We start from the raw sequence: 19877 nt of genomic DNA, 5'->3' as shown, positions 1-19877 counted from the left end.
GCAGCTTTACTATATGAAAACAAATTATACAAAGAACCAGGGTATGTGCCAAAACACATGTTGGTTTGTATTGGTTAACTGTATAACAGCAACTATGTGTGTATAGGGTGCCTGTTCGTGTACATGTTGTAAAGACAACGTGATACAGCTTCGGGTGATTCAGACGACACCCTGATAGATCCTCCATTGTAGGGTCGGTGAATCATCCCGGAGCTGTGCTTTATTCAGCGTGACCTCTGACCTCAATGTGTCCATGCAATGGTCGGAGACCAAAACAAAAGCTTGATACAGACACCAAATAAGTGTGATCATCATCTGGTCCTCTCATGCTGCAGAGCATCCACAACAGCCAACGCATGCTGAGGCTTTCAATGTGTGTGTCTGTGTGTGATCTGTAATCGCAAGCACACAAAACAGACTCTCCTAACTGCCAAAATTGATTTTCAGAAGAGGCACAGTGGATGGCTAGAGCGAGATAAAAAGTGATTTCTAATAACTTCTCTGGGGAGAAAGAAGTAGGAGGACGCAGGTTCTGTGAGAGAGGAGAGAGAGAGAGAGAGAGAGAGAGAGAGAGAGAGAGAGAGAGAGAGAGAGAGAGAGAGAGAGAGAGAGAGAGAGAGAGAGAGAGAGAGAGAGAGAAAACTAATATATCGACAGCGTGTGGAAGAGGAAGAGGGAGGGACGGAGAGAGAGATAGAGGAAGGGGAGTCGGGGGCTTCAGGAACCATGATGAGTGGAGTTAGGCTGAAGACAAGCTGAGGCTCCACTGAGACACTGGGAGCAGAGCTGAGAGCAGAGGGACATCCAGCCGGACCTGAAAGCTCCTGAATCAATAACGAGACAGAAGCTTTGCAGAGAAGTCCTGCAACAGCAAAAAAAAAAGAAAAAGATGTCAGTGGTCTCCTCTGGACCGCATAGGATAGAAAGAACACACTGCACTCACACACTCCGATAGAACCTCACAGAAGAGGCACTGTGGTTCTCTTTGGTTCTCTTTGGGGAATGGTGACAAACTATTGTCTCTTAGTACAAGATGCCTGTGATGAAGGGCCTCCTCGCTCCACAAAACACCTTCCTGGAGAGCATTGCGAACCACTTTGATGGCACGCGTAAGTATATTATGCATATTTCTATTATAACTATCTATTTGGTGATATTAAAATGTATTACTTGTAGATGTACATGAACGCTATGTTGCTCGTGCAATGGCCATTGTTGGACTTCATTGGAATACTGTGCTGCAATCAGTGTGTGTCCAACTTTTCTCTGGCGATGTATTAAAATGTTTTGACTGTGATGCCTGCAAATGTTTTTGTCTCAGTTCTAAGATGCAACTCCACCGGCTACGCCTCGATCATCAAGGCTGCATAGCCTGTGGCATTTCTTTATCCCACTTCAAAGTTGTGACTGACACTGAAAAACACGGCTTTGGACAAATGTGCCCAACAGTTGTGATATCCAATTATAATGCTGCGAGTTACGACAGCAAACCAGAGCTTGAAATGGAGATGGACAGTGCAAAGCCGAGGCGCTGCTGGTTGAGCCGTTGTGTTGCTTGTTAGGATTATTCAACGCTGAAATGTATGCATTGCAATTCAAGGGGCTCCTTGCACCTTGCTCTCCGTGCTAATTGAAATCTTTCAGCGGCAACATCAAGGCTGCGTAGCTCGTGCCCATCATTCTTCTATAATGTATTCATTTCAATTTAAAACTGTAGATCTTTCAGGGCTCTGTTGTCATGGCACAGACGGCCTATTGTGACATATGTCTGCATTTACTCCCGACCCAAACCTTGATCTTTTCTTTGCACATCTTTTTTTTTTCTCTTTCGAGTCAAGCAAGCGAAGGTGTAAAGGTTGCAGGAGAGGTGCAATAAAATGCAAATAAGGCTAAGGAGATGTTAATGTTTCAGTGAAATTTGGCTTTTTGATTCTGCTGAATGTTTGATATCTCAGCGGTCACATTATATCTTTCGTTTAACAACAGGTCCATTGAAAATAACTGGTGGAATTGTGCAGAAGCTTTGATATTATGTTGATGGGTAGAAAAATAACACTTATATGGCTAATGACATATTGCTTCACTGATAAAATTACACTTTCGAGGATTTGTTCTTAATTTTTGTATTAAATTTTTACATTTATTGATTTCAAACTTAAATGTTAAATCTTACACATCTTAAACATGATGTGTTTTAAAGCCTGAGACAGAAAGTATCTTATGAGCTATTTTTAGCTAGATACAACATGGAGACCAGTAACTAGTGAAGACTGGTTTGTACAGTTTCTCATGCCCCTCACATCCTTTTTGCATAAAACACACTACACCTGGAGGACGTGAATGAGACGTAGTGGATGCACCGCTCACTTATGCACGTGGGGTTTGCTGGGGTTTGCTTTTGCATAATTTAAATACAGAGGGTTGGTTGTTTGTTTTTCATGCTTAGACAATGATGTTCCTCCTCGTTCCATCCATTGTGGACCATTGCTTTACTGGATCCTGCTCTACTAGCCCATGTCTCCATTATTGAGCCATACTGAATTGAAAGTCATCAGCAGACACTAGAACATAATGTGACTGGAAGGCTGTGAATGGGTCAGACTGTCCATCACAGCTTGGCAGATTCACAAGTTCACTGCGATGACACTTTCTCCGTCTGGATCTCCCGATCACACACGCAGCCTCCAGTGCCCTTTTTCACATCGCCCTTTCTTGCACACACACAGACAGACACACACACACACACACTCACACACACACACACACACACACACACACACACACACACATACACACACAGGCCCAATACCCCAGTATCAGATGTGAAAGTGAGCAGATTGACCGAGCTGGGAGGTGAAGCCTCTAACTGACAACATGTTGCTTCGGAGCACGACTCAAGTCTGAGAACTGCTTCTTATGTGTCTCAGTGGACCTTGGAAGGCTTTTTCTGTGCGAGGACGAGAGAGAGAGTAACTGCAGAGCTAAAAGTCTTATTCTCAACTCAGGTCTCTCTCTGAAGAGATAATAAATGCAGTACAAATGCCCCCCGGTGTGACTGTGCACCGAGGGCAGGCTCAGGGGAATGGAGCTGGTATTCACATGACCCTGATATGTGAGCAGGGAAATTAATTGAGATAAATTATGCAGAGGGGGCAATCAAATGCCATCAGGGGTCCTGCTCAGTCACCCTCTTTGAAATCTGAGACATGACTATTCATCTAATCGATCACCATCTTCAAATATAGGTTATTAACGAAAAATTATATTTGCACTGTGTAGACATCAGGGTCAAGAGAATTATTAATCGGGCATTGAAAGCTTTTTTTTTATTCCTCTCCATCGACAGTCTCTTCTGCTAATTGCTCGGGTAGGTGTTTTAATAGCACGTTTTTCCTCTTCACACTTCTGTCGTTGATAATTGGGGATAATTATTGCTTTAGAGGGATTGCAGTTCAAACTAAAGGAATCCGATGCATGGGGTGATTGACAAATTGAAGGGAAGAAGCAACGATAAGAAATAACAAACCTCCGGCAATTACCCGCCTCACATCAACCCCAATTTTCTAATCTTCCACGTGAACGTTTCTTGACAAGAAATCGCTTTGAGTGAGTTTCACTGCCAGTCAGACTCAGGCGGACAGAGAGGGGAGACATAGACTAAAGGGAGAGAGACTAGATACCATTTTCCAGATCTCAGGGAGTGCCATCACAACAACTGTCAAACAATAAAGTATCTCGAATCTCTTGAAGTGGGAGAGTTTGATTCAACCAAGATTTTACTTTGTTCCTGAGGATTACACTTGACAATAACCTGCCTGATTAGCTGATGAGTCTGGACAGTTTATATTGAAAGACAATCAGCACAGGGGGTTTCAGAGACTGGGCATTTTATCTTTACAGAATCCTCCACTACATCTGAAACTATTATTGCTGATCCTTCACTGGATACATCTGTGTTTCAGGGGGGGCACAGTATCTCCGTAACCTCGCAAACTGCAGCGCTTCCATTTGTTCGCCGCAAATTGCTATGGCAACACGAGCATGGAAAGATCTTAATTTAGTTTCTTGCGAGACTAACTGTAAACATATGAGGAATAATACATCTGCATGTCTCTAATTGCATTTTTTTTTGCCTCAGGAACAATTAAAATACATCAGGTGAGACTATAGCAGCGTGCATCTGAACAAACCATCAGTCTGTGTTTGCTCTCCGAGCTTTAGAGGAGAGCACAAAGCCTCACTCATTAAAACTTGCAGCTGCACAGATGTCCAGCATTGTCCTCTCCCTTATAACATCATCATTGTAGTGATGGGCGGTATGTTTAAACAAATACTTTAGTTTGACATTTAATATGCTTGCGCTCAATGTGCACCAGAATGAATGAGTGAAAGGAAACACCCTTCATTGGACCCGACCTCTCTCTTGTGAAGTGAAAGTAAACCTGCATTAGTCAGAGAAAGATGATGATCATTATTTCTCTTTACAGTCCACGAGAAAGGGAGTGGATCTGTATCATTTAGTATTTTTACACATCACTCTGCAGCATATAAGCAGGTTTAAAAAAGGGCATGAAGATGGACTACTTTATTTCTCTACACATACAGTATTTATAGTTTCAATAGACAGAAATGTACATCAATCTGCGCTCTATGCACTAATAGTTCTCATAGTACATGATTTCAGAGGTAGATTCTTTCTATTCACATTGCTTTTTGACTATTCTGTGTTTTAGTGAATAAAAATTATACATCACGCTTCAGTTTGAACAAATGCTTTCTCTAAACGCTGGGTTTCATGATTATTCGTTTCGCCACCTACACATCGTGCCCCAAAATGACTCCTCAATGTTCCAGCAGTTAGCAATAATACTCACAGTTCTGTTTTAATGCCCAAAGGATTTCACTGTCAAGTATTTGACTGAATTGATTTCACAGAGATCTTCACCTCGGCCATTAAAATAATTCTTAAGACCTAAAAGCTCTCTTGCACAGTTATATAAACACTGCATATTAAAGTTATAATTCAACTGTGATCGGAAGCTGTGTTAGAGAGAAAATGATTTTCTGCCACATGGTGGGCATTGTTAAATTAAGCAATCTTCTGTGGAAGTAATAGCCTTTTGCCCCAAATCAATGTCCCAAACTATTTTTTTATATAGATGTATCAGAGATAAATACAAATTTAAAAAATAAAACTTTTGTAGAACTACTTTTCTTCAGGCATCTGTCTGAATTGGATTGAATTTTAGTTGTTTTGTCCATGAAAATACTTCTGTACTTTAATATTAAGTTTAAAAAATCAACAGCAACAGAGACAGGATGAGACCAACGACAAGACCATGAAGAGACAAGACAAGACCTAGACAAGACCATGAAGAGTCAAGATAAGAGAGGACCAAGTCATGACCAAGGACAAGACAAAACCAAGGAGTGACAAGATAAGACCAAGACGAGACCATGAAGAGACAAGACGCAACCAAGGACAAGACAAAACCAAGTAGAGACCATGAAGAGACAAGACCAAGATGAGAAAAAGACAAGGCCAAGACAAGATTAGAACAGGTATAACTATTAGACTGAGACCATGGACAAGATCAGTGAGAAGACCAAAACCAAGGAGAGGACCAAGGACAAGACAACAAGACAAGAGTCCCCCCCCTGCCGCTATTTTTATTGCTGCAACTGTATCAAACAGCATCACAGCTGTGCAGTCAGAAAACCACATTTTCATTTGCTCACCTGTCTTCATGTTTCTTCGATTAAATTATTAATTTTTCTTCACATCCATCCTTGTCTTTTATTTATCTTGCAGACAGTAACTTTCTACTGGGAAATGCTCAGGGTCGCCATGGTTACCCCATCGTGTACTGCTCCGATGGGTTCTGCGAGCTGACCGGCTTTGTGCGGATTGAGGTGATGCAGAAAACCTGTACCTGCCTTTTCCTTCACGGTGTCGAGACCAATGAGAGTGCAATCCAGCAGCTGGACAAAGCTCTGGAGGGACAGCGGGAGTACCAGGGAGAAGTCTGCTTGTACCGGAAAAATGGTGAGGAGGACTCTTCTGTTCACCCAGACTGGCCACCCCTTCTGGAGCGCAGACTTTGATTAATCTAACCTGACCTGAAGAGTGTTGGTCTTCATACAGGCACAAAATAAAAAAACAATGTTACTCCAGAATCAATAGGACTGCAATCATTTTTTTGGAGTATAAACTGTCGAGATGTGTTGTTGGATAGCCGGATTAATAACTTTTTTGATATCCTCAGGAAACCCATTTTGGTGCCTCCTGGATATTGTTCCAATTAAAAATGAGAAAAGTGAGGTGGTGCTGTTCCTGTTATCCTTCAAAGATGTCAGTGAATCGCATGACAAAAGCTGTCACTACGCCCAAGGAGAAGGTGAGACCTGCACTTCTTAGCAGTCAACAATCCTATTTTAATTGACTACTTCAACTTCAAAATGTCATGTTGCCACTCTTTTTCTTTTAAATAGTTCAAAGATAAATGGAATATGTCTAAATTTACATTTATTCTGGGGCCATTATGGTGTCGCCCACAGGTATATCGGAGGCTGCTTACCAAAGCAGGAAAAGCAACCAATCACACTTCTCCCAAGCTCGGGAGAGGGGAAGGACAATTCTGCACCACCTGACCAACCTGTTCACCAAGAGGGGCAAGAGGAAGCTGACTGATGTGAGTGAAAACCAAAGCTTGAAGATAATTAAAGCCAAAATAGATAGTCTCAATATTTCATTATTCATTCTTATCAAGGGATGTGAAGGTGCTTTTCTTTAAATAGTATTTGCTAAGTAGTTAAATTTACCTAAAGTATTAAAAGTAAAAGTCCTGTAGCCTTTTCCCTGATGCAATGGTTTACTAAATCATTATGGCTGACTCTGCATCTGCTGCTGCAGGCGCACTTGCTCTCATCAAAGGTGGTGGAATCTAATGTTTCCTGCCCACTCTGATTGGATCAGTTAAACAATTTTAACTGTTTTAAAAACAAAGTGAAAAACTGTAGTAGAGCAAACCGTTCACATACAGTATTTCCTGATTCATGCAATGAAGTAAAACTGAAAAGTACCTGATATTAAATCTACGTCGGTACAGTAATGAAGTAAACTTTGTTGACCCCACCACTGGTATATGGTGAGTGTTAACCTCACATATGTTTTTTTAATGTTACTAGCACGAGACATTCAAAAAGCTCAAAATGTAACACCACACACAGACTTGTTTCATACATCTTTAAACCACTGGTGTCCAATCAACAATTACGTGCCTATAATTTCCTTATTCAAGTTTATTCAAAATTGATTACAAATCTTTTCAGGTTAATGAAAAAGGGATGATCACTGGCAGTTTAACCAGCCTCACTCAGTGCTTCATGCTGAGCTTATTAATACATGCAGACACTGGGGGAAATGAATTTATTCATCCTGTTTCATTTTCAGACTTGGTTGAATGAATCCAAAGGATTCATTATTCCTCTGGGTTTAAGGTGGCCGTTAACATAATGCAGGCAGTAAGTTCATCCAACAAGCTTCCTCTCTCCAACTGAGACCACCCTTCTCTCAAGTCACCAGGATGTCAATGAAATACGCATTTTGTATTAGCAAACTTTTCTCGTGGTCCTTTCAGAGTGTGTTCCAGAGGCCGTCTCTACCGGAGTACAAGGTTGCGGCCGTGAAGAAGTCCCGCTTCATCCTGCTGCACTACAGCATCTCCAAGGCCCTGTGGGATTGGCTCATTCTACTGGCGACCTTCTACGTCGCTGTCACCGTGCCTTACGACGTCTGCTTTGCCAGCCACGACCAGGGCAGCGAGCACCACTCGCTCGTCAATCAGAGCACTAAAGGCAGTGACATAGCCGTGGAGGTGCTCTTCATACTTGGTAATGATTTGTCTGATAAAACTATTGCAATCGTCAATTTTAGGACCCTTGGAAAAAATAGATTTCATTCTTTTAAAATATTTTTTGACCAAATTCCAAAGGAACAAGCACGTTTCTCCTGTAACATGGAAATTGCAGTCTAAATTCTTTCAGTAAGATAATTGGTTGATTGAACAACTGTATTTTTAGAGCTACATCCTTTAATAAAGTGATTGCATGCTGTGCACCAGCTGACCTCGGTGGTGAAGCATCCTGAGCTGTTTTATGAAGCGACACAACAATGCTGCATTCATATTAAAAGCAACTGTATATTCCAGTGCAGCGGCAGTGGTTACCCTGGCAATAGCTACCACACGAACCCCCTACCTGTCCTCGCCCACTCAGGGCGTCTCTGTTGCCCTCGGTTACGAATAATAATGAGATTTCTCTCACTTCCTTCCATTTTTCTACCAAAGGAAGTGTGAAAACACATCTGTCGCGAGGCTATGTGACTTCTGTTTCTCTTTCTCTCTCTCTCTCTCTCTCTCTCTCTCTTTCTCCTTCTCTCTCTCTCTCTCTCTCTCTCGCTCTCTCTTAACACGTCTGGGGACAGACAGTCTGTGATATATGTGCTCAAATTAGCTCACCTGGCATCACATGCTGGCGCCACTCACTTACTTACTTCTTGTGAAAGTTAATTGTTTTCCTGCAATTCTCAATGGAGATATCGAGAATTCAACGGCCATAAAACATTGGAATATGCTTCCAGCTGAGCTTAAACCTAGCACAGACTTTCACTTTATCTCCCGTGGAGTATACGAAAGCAAACAGTCATGTCGACATTAATCTGACCATGATTCAGATTTATAATCGTGCTGAACTGCAATTTTTCCGATATATTGAATGAACATGCTGATATATACGTTGATGTGTACTCGTGGATTTTATCTGTATAACTGTTTGTGTGATAGACTTTTCGATGGTGTTGTATGTAAATTAATGTTTTTGTATTTGGTGTGTTTTAGATTTAGTGTGTACCTGCCCAAGGACTAAAGATGGAAATAAGCAGATAGCTAAATCTGGCATAAATCATCACTTCTCATTTAGAGAGTAATGTTTTTGTGCATTGACCTTGTTTGATAAAATAAAATAAAAAAACTGTGGCGCAATGCTCAATGTAAAATACCTGTCCCTGAACCATTTAGCTTCACAAACACTCTCTCCATTGAGCCTCGCTGCAAGAAACAAATCTCTCCAAGTGAAAATATACTGCCAAGCATGCGTCATGTAAATTATCATAGAATTGCAATTCTCCTTGAATTAATTTGCACAAACAAGTAAAAAGAAATGTCCATAATGTCAGCCTTCAATCAACTGTGTTGTCTAATCATTCATGTCGAGCTGGTATGAACCTAACATAACTTGCCTTAGCTGTTAACAGTATAGTATCTATATAGGGTTTCTTGCTGTTCTCCCTTTATCACAGATTTTGAAAACTTGTACAACAGACTATACTGTAGTATTATAAGTAATATTAACAGTTAATTATATACTTCTTGTGGATAAAGTCGTTTAAAAGGTGTACATGGTCCTCTTTTATTAATAGCCTTACTAAACTGTTTAACTAAAAAACACTGTTGCATGGATTTGTGTTTTATCTGATGATTTTAAAATTGCTTATTTATTTTCTGCCTGAACAATAATCACAGTAAACCCCTAAACTACTCATTTTACACCTTAAATGTGTCTCACAATCATGAGTTTATTTACTTTCCTGATTTTTTATATCTTGCGCTTTTGTTGACCCTCAGATATAATCCTGAATTTCCGTACCACCTACGTGAGTCAGTCGGGACAGGTGGTGTACGACGCCCGCTCCATCTACCTCCATTACTGCACCACCTGGTTCTTCGTGGACCTGATCGCAGCCTTGCCCTTCGACCTCCTCTACGCTTTCAACATCACTGTGGTAAGATGACCAGCACCACTGTGTCGGCCCCCAGGCTTTTATAACTTTCCGTCTCTTTAAATGCGCAAACTTTAAGACTAGCAATGTTTTTGTGTTGTTCCTTCAGAGCAGTGGACTGGAGGTGATTATCCACATTCACTTCACTGAGCTTTCTTGCTTTGTTATATCCTCTAAGAGGAACACTGGTACTTCCTGTGGATTAGTCGTACTTTGCCAGAGGCCTTAGCTGACTCATAAAGACATCTCTCTGACTCTGGTTGAAAAATCTAATGCTATTATTAACAATAAATTCATGCTTCACAATGGATGCCATTAAAATATAGCAAATTTTGGTTAGATGAGAGGTTGGGACACACTATATGTTATACTAATGAATAATATGCAGATTATGTTATTATGTTAATTTCCTATCCTTAAACTTTTATTGCTCCCCCCCCCCTGTTAGATTTAATGGATATGTCTGGCTCATTTTCAGGATTGAGAATAAATTGGGCAAAGACTGAATTTATACCTCTATTACAAATAGACAAGACATTCCTGGAGACTATCCCATTTAATATTGTCCTACATAGATTTGCGAGTTTGGTTATTTTAACTAAAAGTAAGCTGCAGTTATTCAAGCCTATTGAAAACGCTGCCTATTTCAATGGTAAGATGTATTACTGTGATAAAAATGGTAACATTGTTTTTATTTTTTTTTCGGTAAATCCCGGTCAATACTTCAAGAAGTTAGACTCTCTTGTTTCACCTGGTCTCGTAAAGTACCTGGAACTTGAGCATAGCAAGGAACGAGGGTGGCTTTGGTCTTTCCCAGTTTAAATGGTATTATCAGGCTGGTCATTTAAATATTTTTTGTTGTTGTCACCCATGGCAAACCTGAAAGAAATGCATGCTTGGTAACAGGTTGAGCAGCCCTCCTGCAAGCATCCATGTCTCCCAGCTCTCCTTAATAGTGCAACAAAAAAACAAAAAAAACATCTAAGGACTTTGACTGATCTGATCCAGCTTATATATCCTGTTCTCCCTCTCCTCAACTTTAGACCTCTCTTGTGCATTTGTTGAAGACGGTCCGTCTGCTGCGTCTGCTGCGCCTCTTGCAGAAGTTGGATCGTTACTCGCAGTACAGCGCCGTGGTCCTGACCCTGCTCATGTCTGTGTTTGCTCTGCTGGCTCACTGGATGGCTTGTGTCTGGTACGTCATCGGACGCAAGGAGATAGAGAGTAGTGACCCCGTTACCTGGGACATAGGTGAGCCACATGTGTATGTTTGATAAGTCTCACACACAATGACTCAAGAGTGAAATGTTGTTCTTCACTTGTTTGGCATTAATGCCTCCCCCCAGTGTCTCTTGTCATGCTTGAATGCTTGAAAGCATCATTACAACTATCTAGCTTGTCTTGTCTCTGCAGCGGAAGTGTAGGTCACAGAGTAATACCATTATATCACCAGTGTGAATTATACAACTTCCCATTATATCACCTACCAATGAAGAGAGGGTCATTTGTTGAAGCAGATTACTAAAATATATGTTTAGTTTCCATTCAATTGATATGGTATAGTAGTCTTGCTGAGGGTTACAGGTAGAGGATGTCACAACTTGTTGGGAATATGTGCTATACCAATTAAAATTAATCGATTGATTGATTGATTTAAATCATAAAATACAAAATATCAAGGCTCTTTACATAGTTATGCTGGGACCCTAAAAATAATAGTATAAGTAAAAACCCACATTTTTTACAATGAGCATGCACTTTTGGGACTGCAACCACTTGAAGACACCTCTCTCACAACTAGACCCAAAGTGCGTCATCTGCCTCCACTGGTTTGGGTGAGCGGAGTAAAATGGGGGAGAAAAAAGAGGTGGGTGAAAAAGAGGGGAGAGAAACTGTAGATCAACCGTCATATTTAAGCTGTCAGAATGGTTGAATATAGTTTAGTAGCCTCAGATCTAACCCAATGTTCTGACCTCATCCACCAGGCTGGCTTCAGGAGTTGGGAAAGCGTCTGGAGACCCCGTTCATCAACAGCACCATGGGTGGTCCCTCCATGCCGAGTGCATATATCGCCTCTCTCTACTTCACCCTCAGCAGCCTCACCAGCGTCGGTTTTGGCAACGTCTGTGCCAATACGGATGCCGAGAAAATCTTCTCCATCTGCATCATGCTCATGGGTGGTGGGTACACTGATAATTCACCTAATTATGATAAATGCTCCGAGAAAACCCCATAAACGTCAGCCGCTCTCCCCTCCCACCTGCAGCCCTGATGCATGCAGTGGTCTTCGGCAACGTGACAGCCATCATCCAGCGCATGTACTCGCGGCGCTCGCTCTATCACACCCGAATGAAGGATCTGAAGGACTTCATCCGGGTGCATCGGCTACCTCAGCAGCTGAAGCAGAGGATGCTGGAGTACTTTCAGGCCACCTGGTCGGTCAACAATGGCATCAACGCCAATGAGGTGAGTGCAGGCACGTGCAAAGGCACAAACCCAAAAAAAGGGGACCCATAGCCAAAATTATTTATGAAATTAAAAAAAATAATAATAAATAAATAAAAACTTACTGATTCTCCCTAATTTGTTTTACTAGTTGATGGCCTGATCCAATATAAAAGAGAGCTGCTACCCTGAGCTGCTTGCTGCAGTTCCCTGTCCTTCTGCTTTTGGAGTCTGTCTTTTCTTGGTATTATGCTGCAAGATTGTAAATGAGATAAATCAATTTTGTGCATAATAATCAAGAGTGACTTACATAATCTTTATACAGCTGACAACACAGTACACACACATTTTTGTTTACTGTTTTCTGACAGAGTTGTGAGCGCCGCGGAGCATATCGGGGGCGAGATTCTCACAAGAACTCAAATAAATGCCCCGTCAGATATCAAAACACATTGGGGGGAATTGATGACAGAGAGAGTAATTTTTATTCTTAAATATTGATGAATGAGGAAAAAATTGGACACCAGCAGAAGGGGCACTTTTCTCATCCAGGGCAAAAGGGCTGGTGCTTGAGCACCACTAGGGGTCTATCTGTGCACGTGCCTGGGTGAGTGACAGATCAGAAATTAGCAGTGTGGTTAATTTGGCTGAAGTAACCTTTTACCTCAGATTTAATCAAATATTTTAAATAGGCAGTTTAAAACTTTTTTAATAAGTCACTTAGCTCTAAATGAGCTTATGGCTGAGTGGGCTGCAGTAATGTATTTTTGTGTGGGTGCTATATTCATGAAATGTGGGTCATCTCAAAAATTCTCCGGAGTCTTAATCCATTTCCTAAAGTAGATGACACATCAGTGTCTTTACCAGCAACGAGCTAGGAGGCGTACCCTGTAATTACAAGGGTAGTGGTTGAACTATAGAGAGTACTCATTAACACCCTTGCCATCGCCATCTGTAGGTAATTTATTCACTGTTGAAGGTAGCAGACACTGTGGCTGGTTTCTGAGAACTTGTTGGCTTTAACACTTCTGTTTTTACTCAGTGGCTTGACACGTCACACGAGCGCATCAAACCACCATGGATCTTTTTTTTTTATCCATGTGTTTACGGGCAGTGGAGGTATTCAGTTGACCTGCTGGACTGTCAGAAGCATTGCAAAGCTTTATACAGACTTAACACCTTCTTTTTCCTGTGTTGTGTTTCAGTTGCTGCATGACTTCCCGGACGAGCTGCGAGCCGACATCGCCATGCATCTGAACAAAGACATCCTGCAGCTGCCTGTGTTTGAGCGAGCAAGCAGAGGGTGTCTGCGCTCTCTCTCCCTGCACATCAAGACCTCCTTCTGCGCACCAGGAGAATATCTCATCCGCCACGGAGATGCCCTACAAGCCAACTATTTCGTCTGCTCGGGTTCCCTGGAGGTTCTGAAAGACAGCATGGTCATAGCCATTCTGGGTCAGTGTGCAACCAAATGTGGAATATTTCCTCTGTTGCCTGTTTTTTGCTTCTTTTGCCTTGTTGTATCCCCTCAGCTTGACCCCACATTGTCTGCAGGCAAAGGTGACCTCATCGGGGCTGATCTCCCGGAACGTGACCAGGTGATCAAGACAAACGCAGATGTGAAGGCACTGACCTACTGCGACTTGCAGTACATCAGCGTCAAGGCTTTGATGGAGGTCCTCAGGCTGTACCCAGAGTACGGCAGCCGCTTCAGCTCTGACATCCACAACAACCTTACCTACAACTTGAGAGAGGGCAGCCCAACTGATGTAAGACATCTGATATTTTGTGGTGATCACTGCAGAGAGAGACCGGATAAAATGCTCTTGTTCCTGCTCTAATAGGAAAATGACTGTAGGCTCCTTTACCACCTAATATAGAATATAAAGGTGTAATCCATTGTTAATTTCATCATCTTTATCTCCAGGGAGTAGCAAGGTTTCCATGGACACCCAGATTGTCTCAGGTATGTGTTCCTCACTAAGCTAATTATTTCAGCTTTGATCTGCCTGATACATCTGGCAGTCAGTTTCAGTACGATCTGTGTTCACATCATAAAACATCAGTCTGCTTCACTGGAAACCTGTTACGGTTAATATTGAAAAAAAGCAGATTAAACTGCCTGGACTCACACACACAGCTGAGATAAAAGAGGAAAAAGCAAGTGAAAGACACGGCACAGAGGCCACAGGTGTTATAGACGTTTTCTGGAAGCTGGTGAAAGGGGAACCCTGGCAGCAGCTGATATCTTTTGTAGAAGATTTTAATGTAGACTTGATGCATCAAGGAGACCAGAAGGTGGAACGATATACAAACGCTAACAGAGTAATATGAGTAATTGTCACCCCCACGTCTGAAAATGTCTCCCACAGCATCCGCATATATCTTCCTCTACTTGCGTCACCCATTCAGTCAACACGTCCATGAATGACTAGAATTGCTGTCACTCTCTATGATACATGTTTGTGTTCGCATCCTATTGGACAGTTAAGTCTAAGGCATGCATTCAGAAATCACATTTAGTGAAACACGCAAAAGAGTTGAAGTTGGTGCCTCAGTCTGGGGCATCTGAGTTAGATATGAAAGTCCCTAAGCATCCTTTATAACCTGACCTTGGGTCCTGCTTGGCGAGAGGGGAGTGTGTGTGGAATTAAACAGGCACTCATATACAATATATTCATACTATACAGTGGCATATACAGTAATGTGTGAGAATGGTCAGAAATTCCTCAACAACAGGTACATGAGCTATACAGTCAACATATTGAAATGAAAGTAAGAGCACAAGCTGAGTAAGGGATTCTACAGGAGAAAATCAAGGCTGTTTGATGCTGGCAACATTTAAAAGGACCAATTTCCACAAAACGTTTTTTTTACCCACTTTCTTTAACATTGAACGATAGACACAGATTTTTCAGAGAACATTAATGGATCTTGATGGGCTCTACTGAGTGACCTTCTAGTTAGTTCAGGGTTTTTGTGCACACTTCATTATGCACCAGGTATGAGAGTTCTTACTGTAGCCCCCAGTGAGATTGTTTTTCAGAAACGTCACATTGCTTGGTAGCTTAAATTCTGATATAAAGAGAGTAGACATTAACGAAAGTATAGCCAGACAGCAGATTTGAAAGGACTCTGTGGTTACAAATATCTGCCAATTTACACTTGATTCATTTCAAGTGTAATGCCACTTTATGTTGAAGTCCTGGTTGTACAGTGAAATGGTGGTTGTGTTACCCATGAAAAAATATATGACAAATAGTTACAATATATATTCAACTTCCCCCCTATCCTCAGAGTCATGTTTCTGTGGACCACAAGCTACCGTATATCATTGAGGCAGACTATGCAGAACACGAGGACGACATGAGACACTCTCAGCAGAGAAGGGTGCCTCTGCTGCAGGGGATGGGCAGCCCCGTCCATCAGCGCTGTCTCAGCACCATGTTGGGGGAGGAGCTCCGCCACGTCAACGCACTCCACCTCTGTCGGTCACCTACCCAAGGCAGCAGAGGCTGCAGCCCCTCTCCTCAGGCATTCAGAGAGAGAGAGGAGCTGCCCAGTCTTACCACTGACACAGACTCAAACCATCGGCCTGCCCAGCTGCGCATGCCATTCTTACCTTGTGTTAGTCCACTGGACCTTAGCCCCAGGTAACCTTGTCATCCTGCTTCATGCAAATACATATCAATATTCAATTTGCAACTATTCAAAGTGATGTAACATTAATTTGTGTCTGTGCAGAGTGGTGGATGGAATAGAGGACAATAGTCTCGCATTTCAGTTTAATGTCGAGCAGAGCGAAGCCAAGACTAATTTAACAGGTAAAGTGTCTTCACAGTGAATGAAAAGTGAACTACACACTATAATGTTTTTTAATAAAGTGCAAACTCATTTTTTTATTTTTTCAGAACGGTTACAAGTGAGTGCTAACCTGCTTTTGGAAACAGAGGAAGTGAGACAAAACATAAGCAAGCTGAACAAAGAGGTAGGTTCAAAATTAAAACACTTGGTGGAAGGATGTCTTTTCTGAGAAAAGTGGATTATATCCCAACAAAATCCCAGATATAGCTAATTTAAATGTGGTATCATAAGTTGACTGACACTCAAATCCAATCCCACACGTGAACATAATCTAATTTAAACTGTATGCTTTTAACAACTAGACTTTTATCTTTTCCTTTGAGGTATATATCTGTTTATATCTTTGAGAAACTACATAAACACATTAAACTTCACATACGCTCCAAGACAACTTTCTATTACTTCTGCTTTTTAGGTGAATAACTTGAACCAAGATGTCTCCAACCTCGCCAAGGAGCTCCACGACATAATGCATCAGCTACAGTCTCATATGGCCATGCTCCATTACAACTCTCCAGGTACTTCATATTCCTGTGGAATACAGAGGGCTCCCAGTCCTAATGTTACTGCTTCCAGTGATTGGCCGCCCCACGTCCCTTTAAACATGGCCCCTGGACTGCACCTCCATCATGAAGCCATGAGCAACCCCGCAAGAAACGTGTGTGGCTGCACTGGGATGGCGTCCCAGGGCAGAAGTCCCACCTTGCTGCACTCGTCGAGCCCCATGTCGTCCTGTCTACACGTGTGCTGCTCTGACAGAGAAGCGGCCTCAGCTAACAGGCTGCCCAGCCAGTGTGGCCCCTTCCCAACCTCCAGAACAACTCCAAACTCTCCTTACATGACCCACTCACATGGTCAAAGGTGTCCATCCCTGCTGGGCCTCAGCTCTGCCTTCAGTAGCTTCCCGGTGGTTTGTCAGGCCCCACCGGTGGCCTACAATGCCTCTGTTCCCACAATGAGCAACACGTTTCCCAGTTCCACAGTAAATACCGGCTACACCCATCCTTCTCTTGGTGTTCAAACCAACTCTGACCCTACACATAATCAGACCAGGTCCCAGACACCCATCCATTCCTCTGTCACCCCCTCCAGTCAGCCACAGTATCACACTGCCTTCAGCTCTCTCAATCCCTCAGGAGTCCACACGTCAATATGCACAGGCCACATCCTGGGCCGACAGAGCTCTGTCGATAGTTCCAGACCAAATGAGCCAGTAGGGTCCGTCCACCACACACAGGACTTTGCATGTTCTCTGCTGAACCAGGCAGCCGACAGGACTGACGATGTACAATCACATCACATGAGTTCTCCAGCTCTAGAAGTCCAACCACTTCTCTTAGAAATGGAGGGAATACAAAACCCACACTGATGATGTCATTATATTGTTGTGTTATTGTGTGACAATGATAACTTTATTATACCTTTTGGTGTGAAGTTCCCATTCAATGAATACACCCACATGCATGAACAACTTTTGAAAGTCTCTATCACAACTGAATAAATCATTTTCTTAATGGTTTTTACCATAATAACATTATTTGTGAATTTTGGTTCACAAACAAACCACTCTATCTCTCTCTAGCATTTCATCGCATATGTGAATTCGTATTATCAGTTTTACTGCAAGACATTAGTATGTGTACATGTTCAGTTAATATTTCCACTTTTAAATTAGAGTATCTTGGTCTGTCAAGCAAACTATGGGTATGCAGCACCACCTAGTGTTAATGAGTGGTTACAAAACGAGAGGCTGATAATTCACTTTGAACACAGAGGAACAAACCTGGGTTAACTGGAATAGTTGTACTTTTTACTCCATTGCATGTTGTATTATTATTATTATTAGTAGTAGTAGTTTGTACTATGAACATCGTTTTAGATTAAATACGCTCATATGTGATTAATCACACAGTGTTTTTCTAGAGTTTAAACCAGTTGTTCCAAAATATTAGATCTGTCCCCCATTAGAATTGTTTTAAGTATAACCACGCAAACCAAAGAGTGATTTTCCCTTTCATTGTCTGATTGTTTCATGTCTGAGGCCTAAACTGGCAAATATTATAAAGTTAAACCCTTTTTCAAAATTTGAAAATATTAAGAAAAGAATTACAGTAACTTTGTGTGGCAGAACTTTGTATCATCTTATTTCAAGCCCTCATATTATTTTCAGGGCCCCTCAGATGTATCATGTGACCCCTTGAAGGGGCTGGCTCCTATGTTGGGAACAACTGAACCAAGTTACCTGAACGTACATATCACTTTATTTTTGGTACTTTTACTTGAGCCTGAGGGGTCCTTTTAAAAACATCCTTTCATCATCCGCGAAGGAAAAATATCTCCTCAATTGCAATAGAACATTTTACATATTATATAATTTTTAACTTTCAATTACCTGACTTTTAACCCAAATCAGTCCTGAGTAATTTGAATGTATTTTAACCCGTTAAATGCCCGTTTTTTAAAATGATGCGCCTGTCTTTGTTTGTAACCTGCCTCAGGACAACAGATGTCAGTGAGTATTCTTGCTATGCTAGTTGTATTTAAACTGATGTTCATAAACATGCTCTGTCCCTATAAAATAAAAAAATAAATAAAAAACGTAATACCACAATTATTTTCCATATACCACATGATAATGGTATTTATTATTATGGTTAACAAAGCCTTACATATGCCATTGATTGGCAGAAACACTGACTTTAGCTGTTTTTGTGTAGTACGTCCCTCTTACCATCTTCGGGACAAAACCTGCAAAAAATATTATTTTTATTAATAATATTTCATTTTGAATGACTTCATTTTCCCATACAAACAAAAGTCTTAATCATGAATATCAAATATTCATTCATTTTTAGCAGTTAACTTCTTTAAATTTCCAGTCTGTTTGCATTATATCACAGACATTTGTATATAAAAAATTACATGAAAAATGTAGAACTTCATTGGGAAATGTCACTGATAAGCAACAACATTAATACTTTTGCATGATCATTTTTTTTGTGTTGTGTGACATTCAAAAAAAAGAACTTTCCTCTCAGCAGGGACAAAAATACCCTCCCTAAAACTAAAGCTGTAAAACACTATTTATATTATGGCAATTTTATTTGTAAAGACAGACAGACAGATAGATAGATAGATAGATAGATAGATAGATAGATAGATAGATAGATAGATAGATAGATAGATAGATAGATAGATAGATAGATAGATAGATAGATAGATAGATAGATAGATAGATAGATAGATAGATAGATAGATAGATAGATAGATAGATTGATTGATTGATTGATTGATTGATTGATTGATTGATTGATTGATTGATTGATTGATTGATTGTTTTCTATTGTCTCTCTCATCAGTGGTAGATTCAAAGTTATGTACAGGGACATTCAAAACAACAAAGAGAAAACATTTCGAAAATCAAAAAATCAAAGAAGCATTAATGTGAAAGAAAGTTTATAAGTTGAAATAGAAAAAAATTAATTGATCAAATATTACTTTTCCAACATCAGTCCTGAACAAATATCCATTCATGTTCAGTGTTCCACCCTTTATGGGGGGAGGGAGGGTTGAGCACAAGAGGTGGAATATGATGTGTATTACAATCCACTCAGTAAATGATCTGAGTGTTTTTGTCCCACAGAGGTAAATGAATTCCAGAGCTGCTGTGCTGCAGAGAGGATGATCGTGGTGTTTCTGTGCAGAATGCGGCTTTTTCATTGGTCACACG

General features: G+C 41.1%; 1 protein-coding gene across 1 annotated transcript; it reads left to right on the top strand.

The window, feature by feature from the left end:
• The first annotated feature begins 1033 nt into the window (after window positions 1-1033).
• On the top strand, window positions 1034-17516 carry kcnh4a (potassium voltage-gated channel, subfamily H (eag-related), member 4a). The gene is made up of 16 exons (XM_061089850.1): window positions 1034-1109; window positions 5813-6046; window positions 6267-6404; window positions 6553-6692; window positions 7641-7893; window positions 9684-9841; window positions 10882-11089; window positions 11824-12018; window positions 12105-12304; window positions 13489-13738; window positions 13838-14052; window positions 14211-14249; window positions 15581-15936; window positions 16028-16107; window positions 16195-16271; window positions 16563-17516. Exons 1-16 carry the CDS (start codon window positions 1034-1036, stop codon window positions 17514-17516), a joined length of 3573 nt encoding a protein of 1190 aa, XP_060945833.1.
• Window positions 17517-19877: the final 2361 nt, after the last annotated feature.

Source organism: Limanda limanda, chromosome 17, assembly GCF_963576545.1.
Source record: "Limanda limanda chromosome 17, fLimLim1.1, whole genome shotgun sequence".
NCBI classification, from domain to species: Eukaryota; Metazoa; Chordata; class Actinopteri; order Pleuronectiformes; family Pleuronectidae; genus Limanda; species Limanda limanda.
The sequence above is the reverse complement of the archived record's forward strand: the minus strand, read 5'-3'. Positions and strand labels throughout refer to the sequence as shown.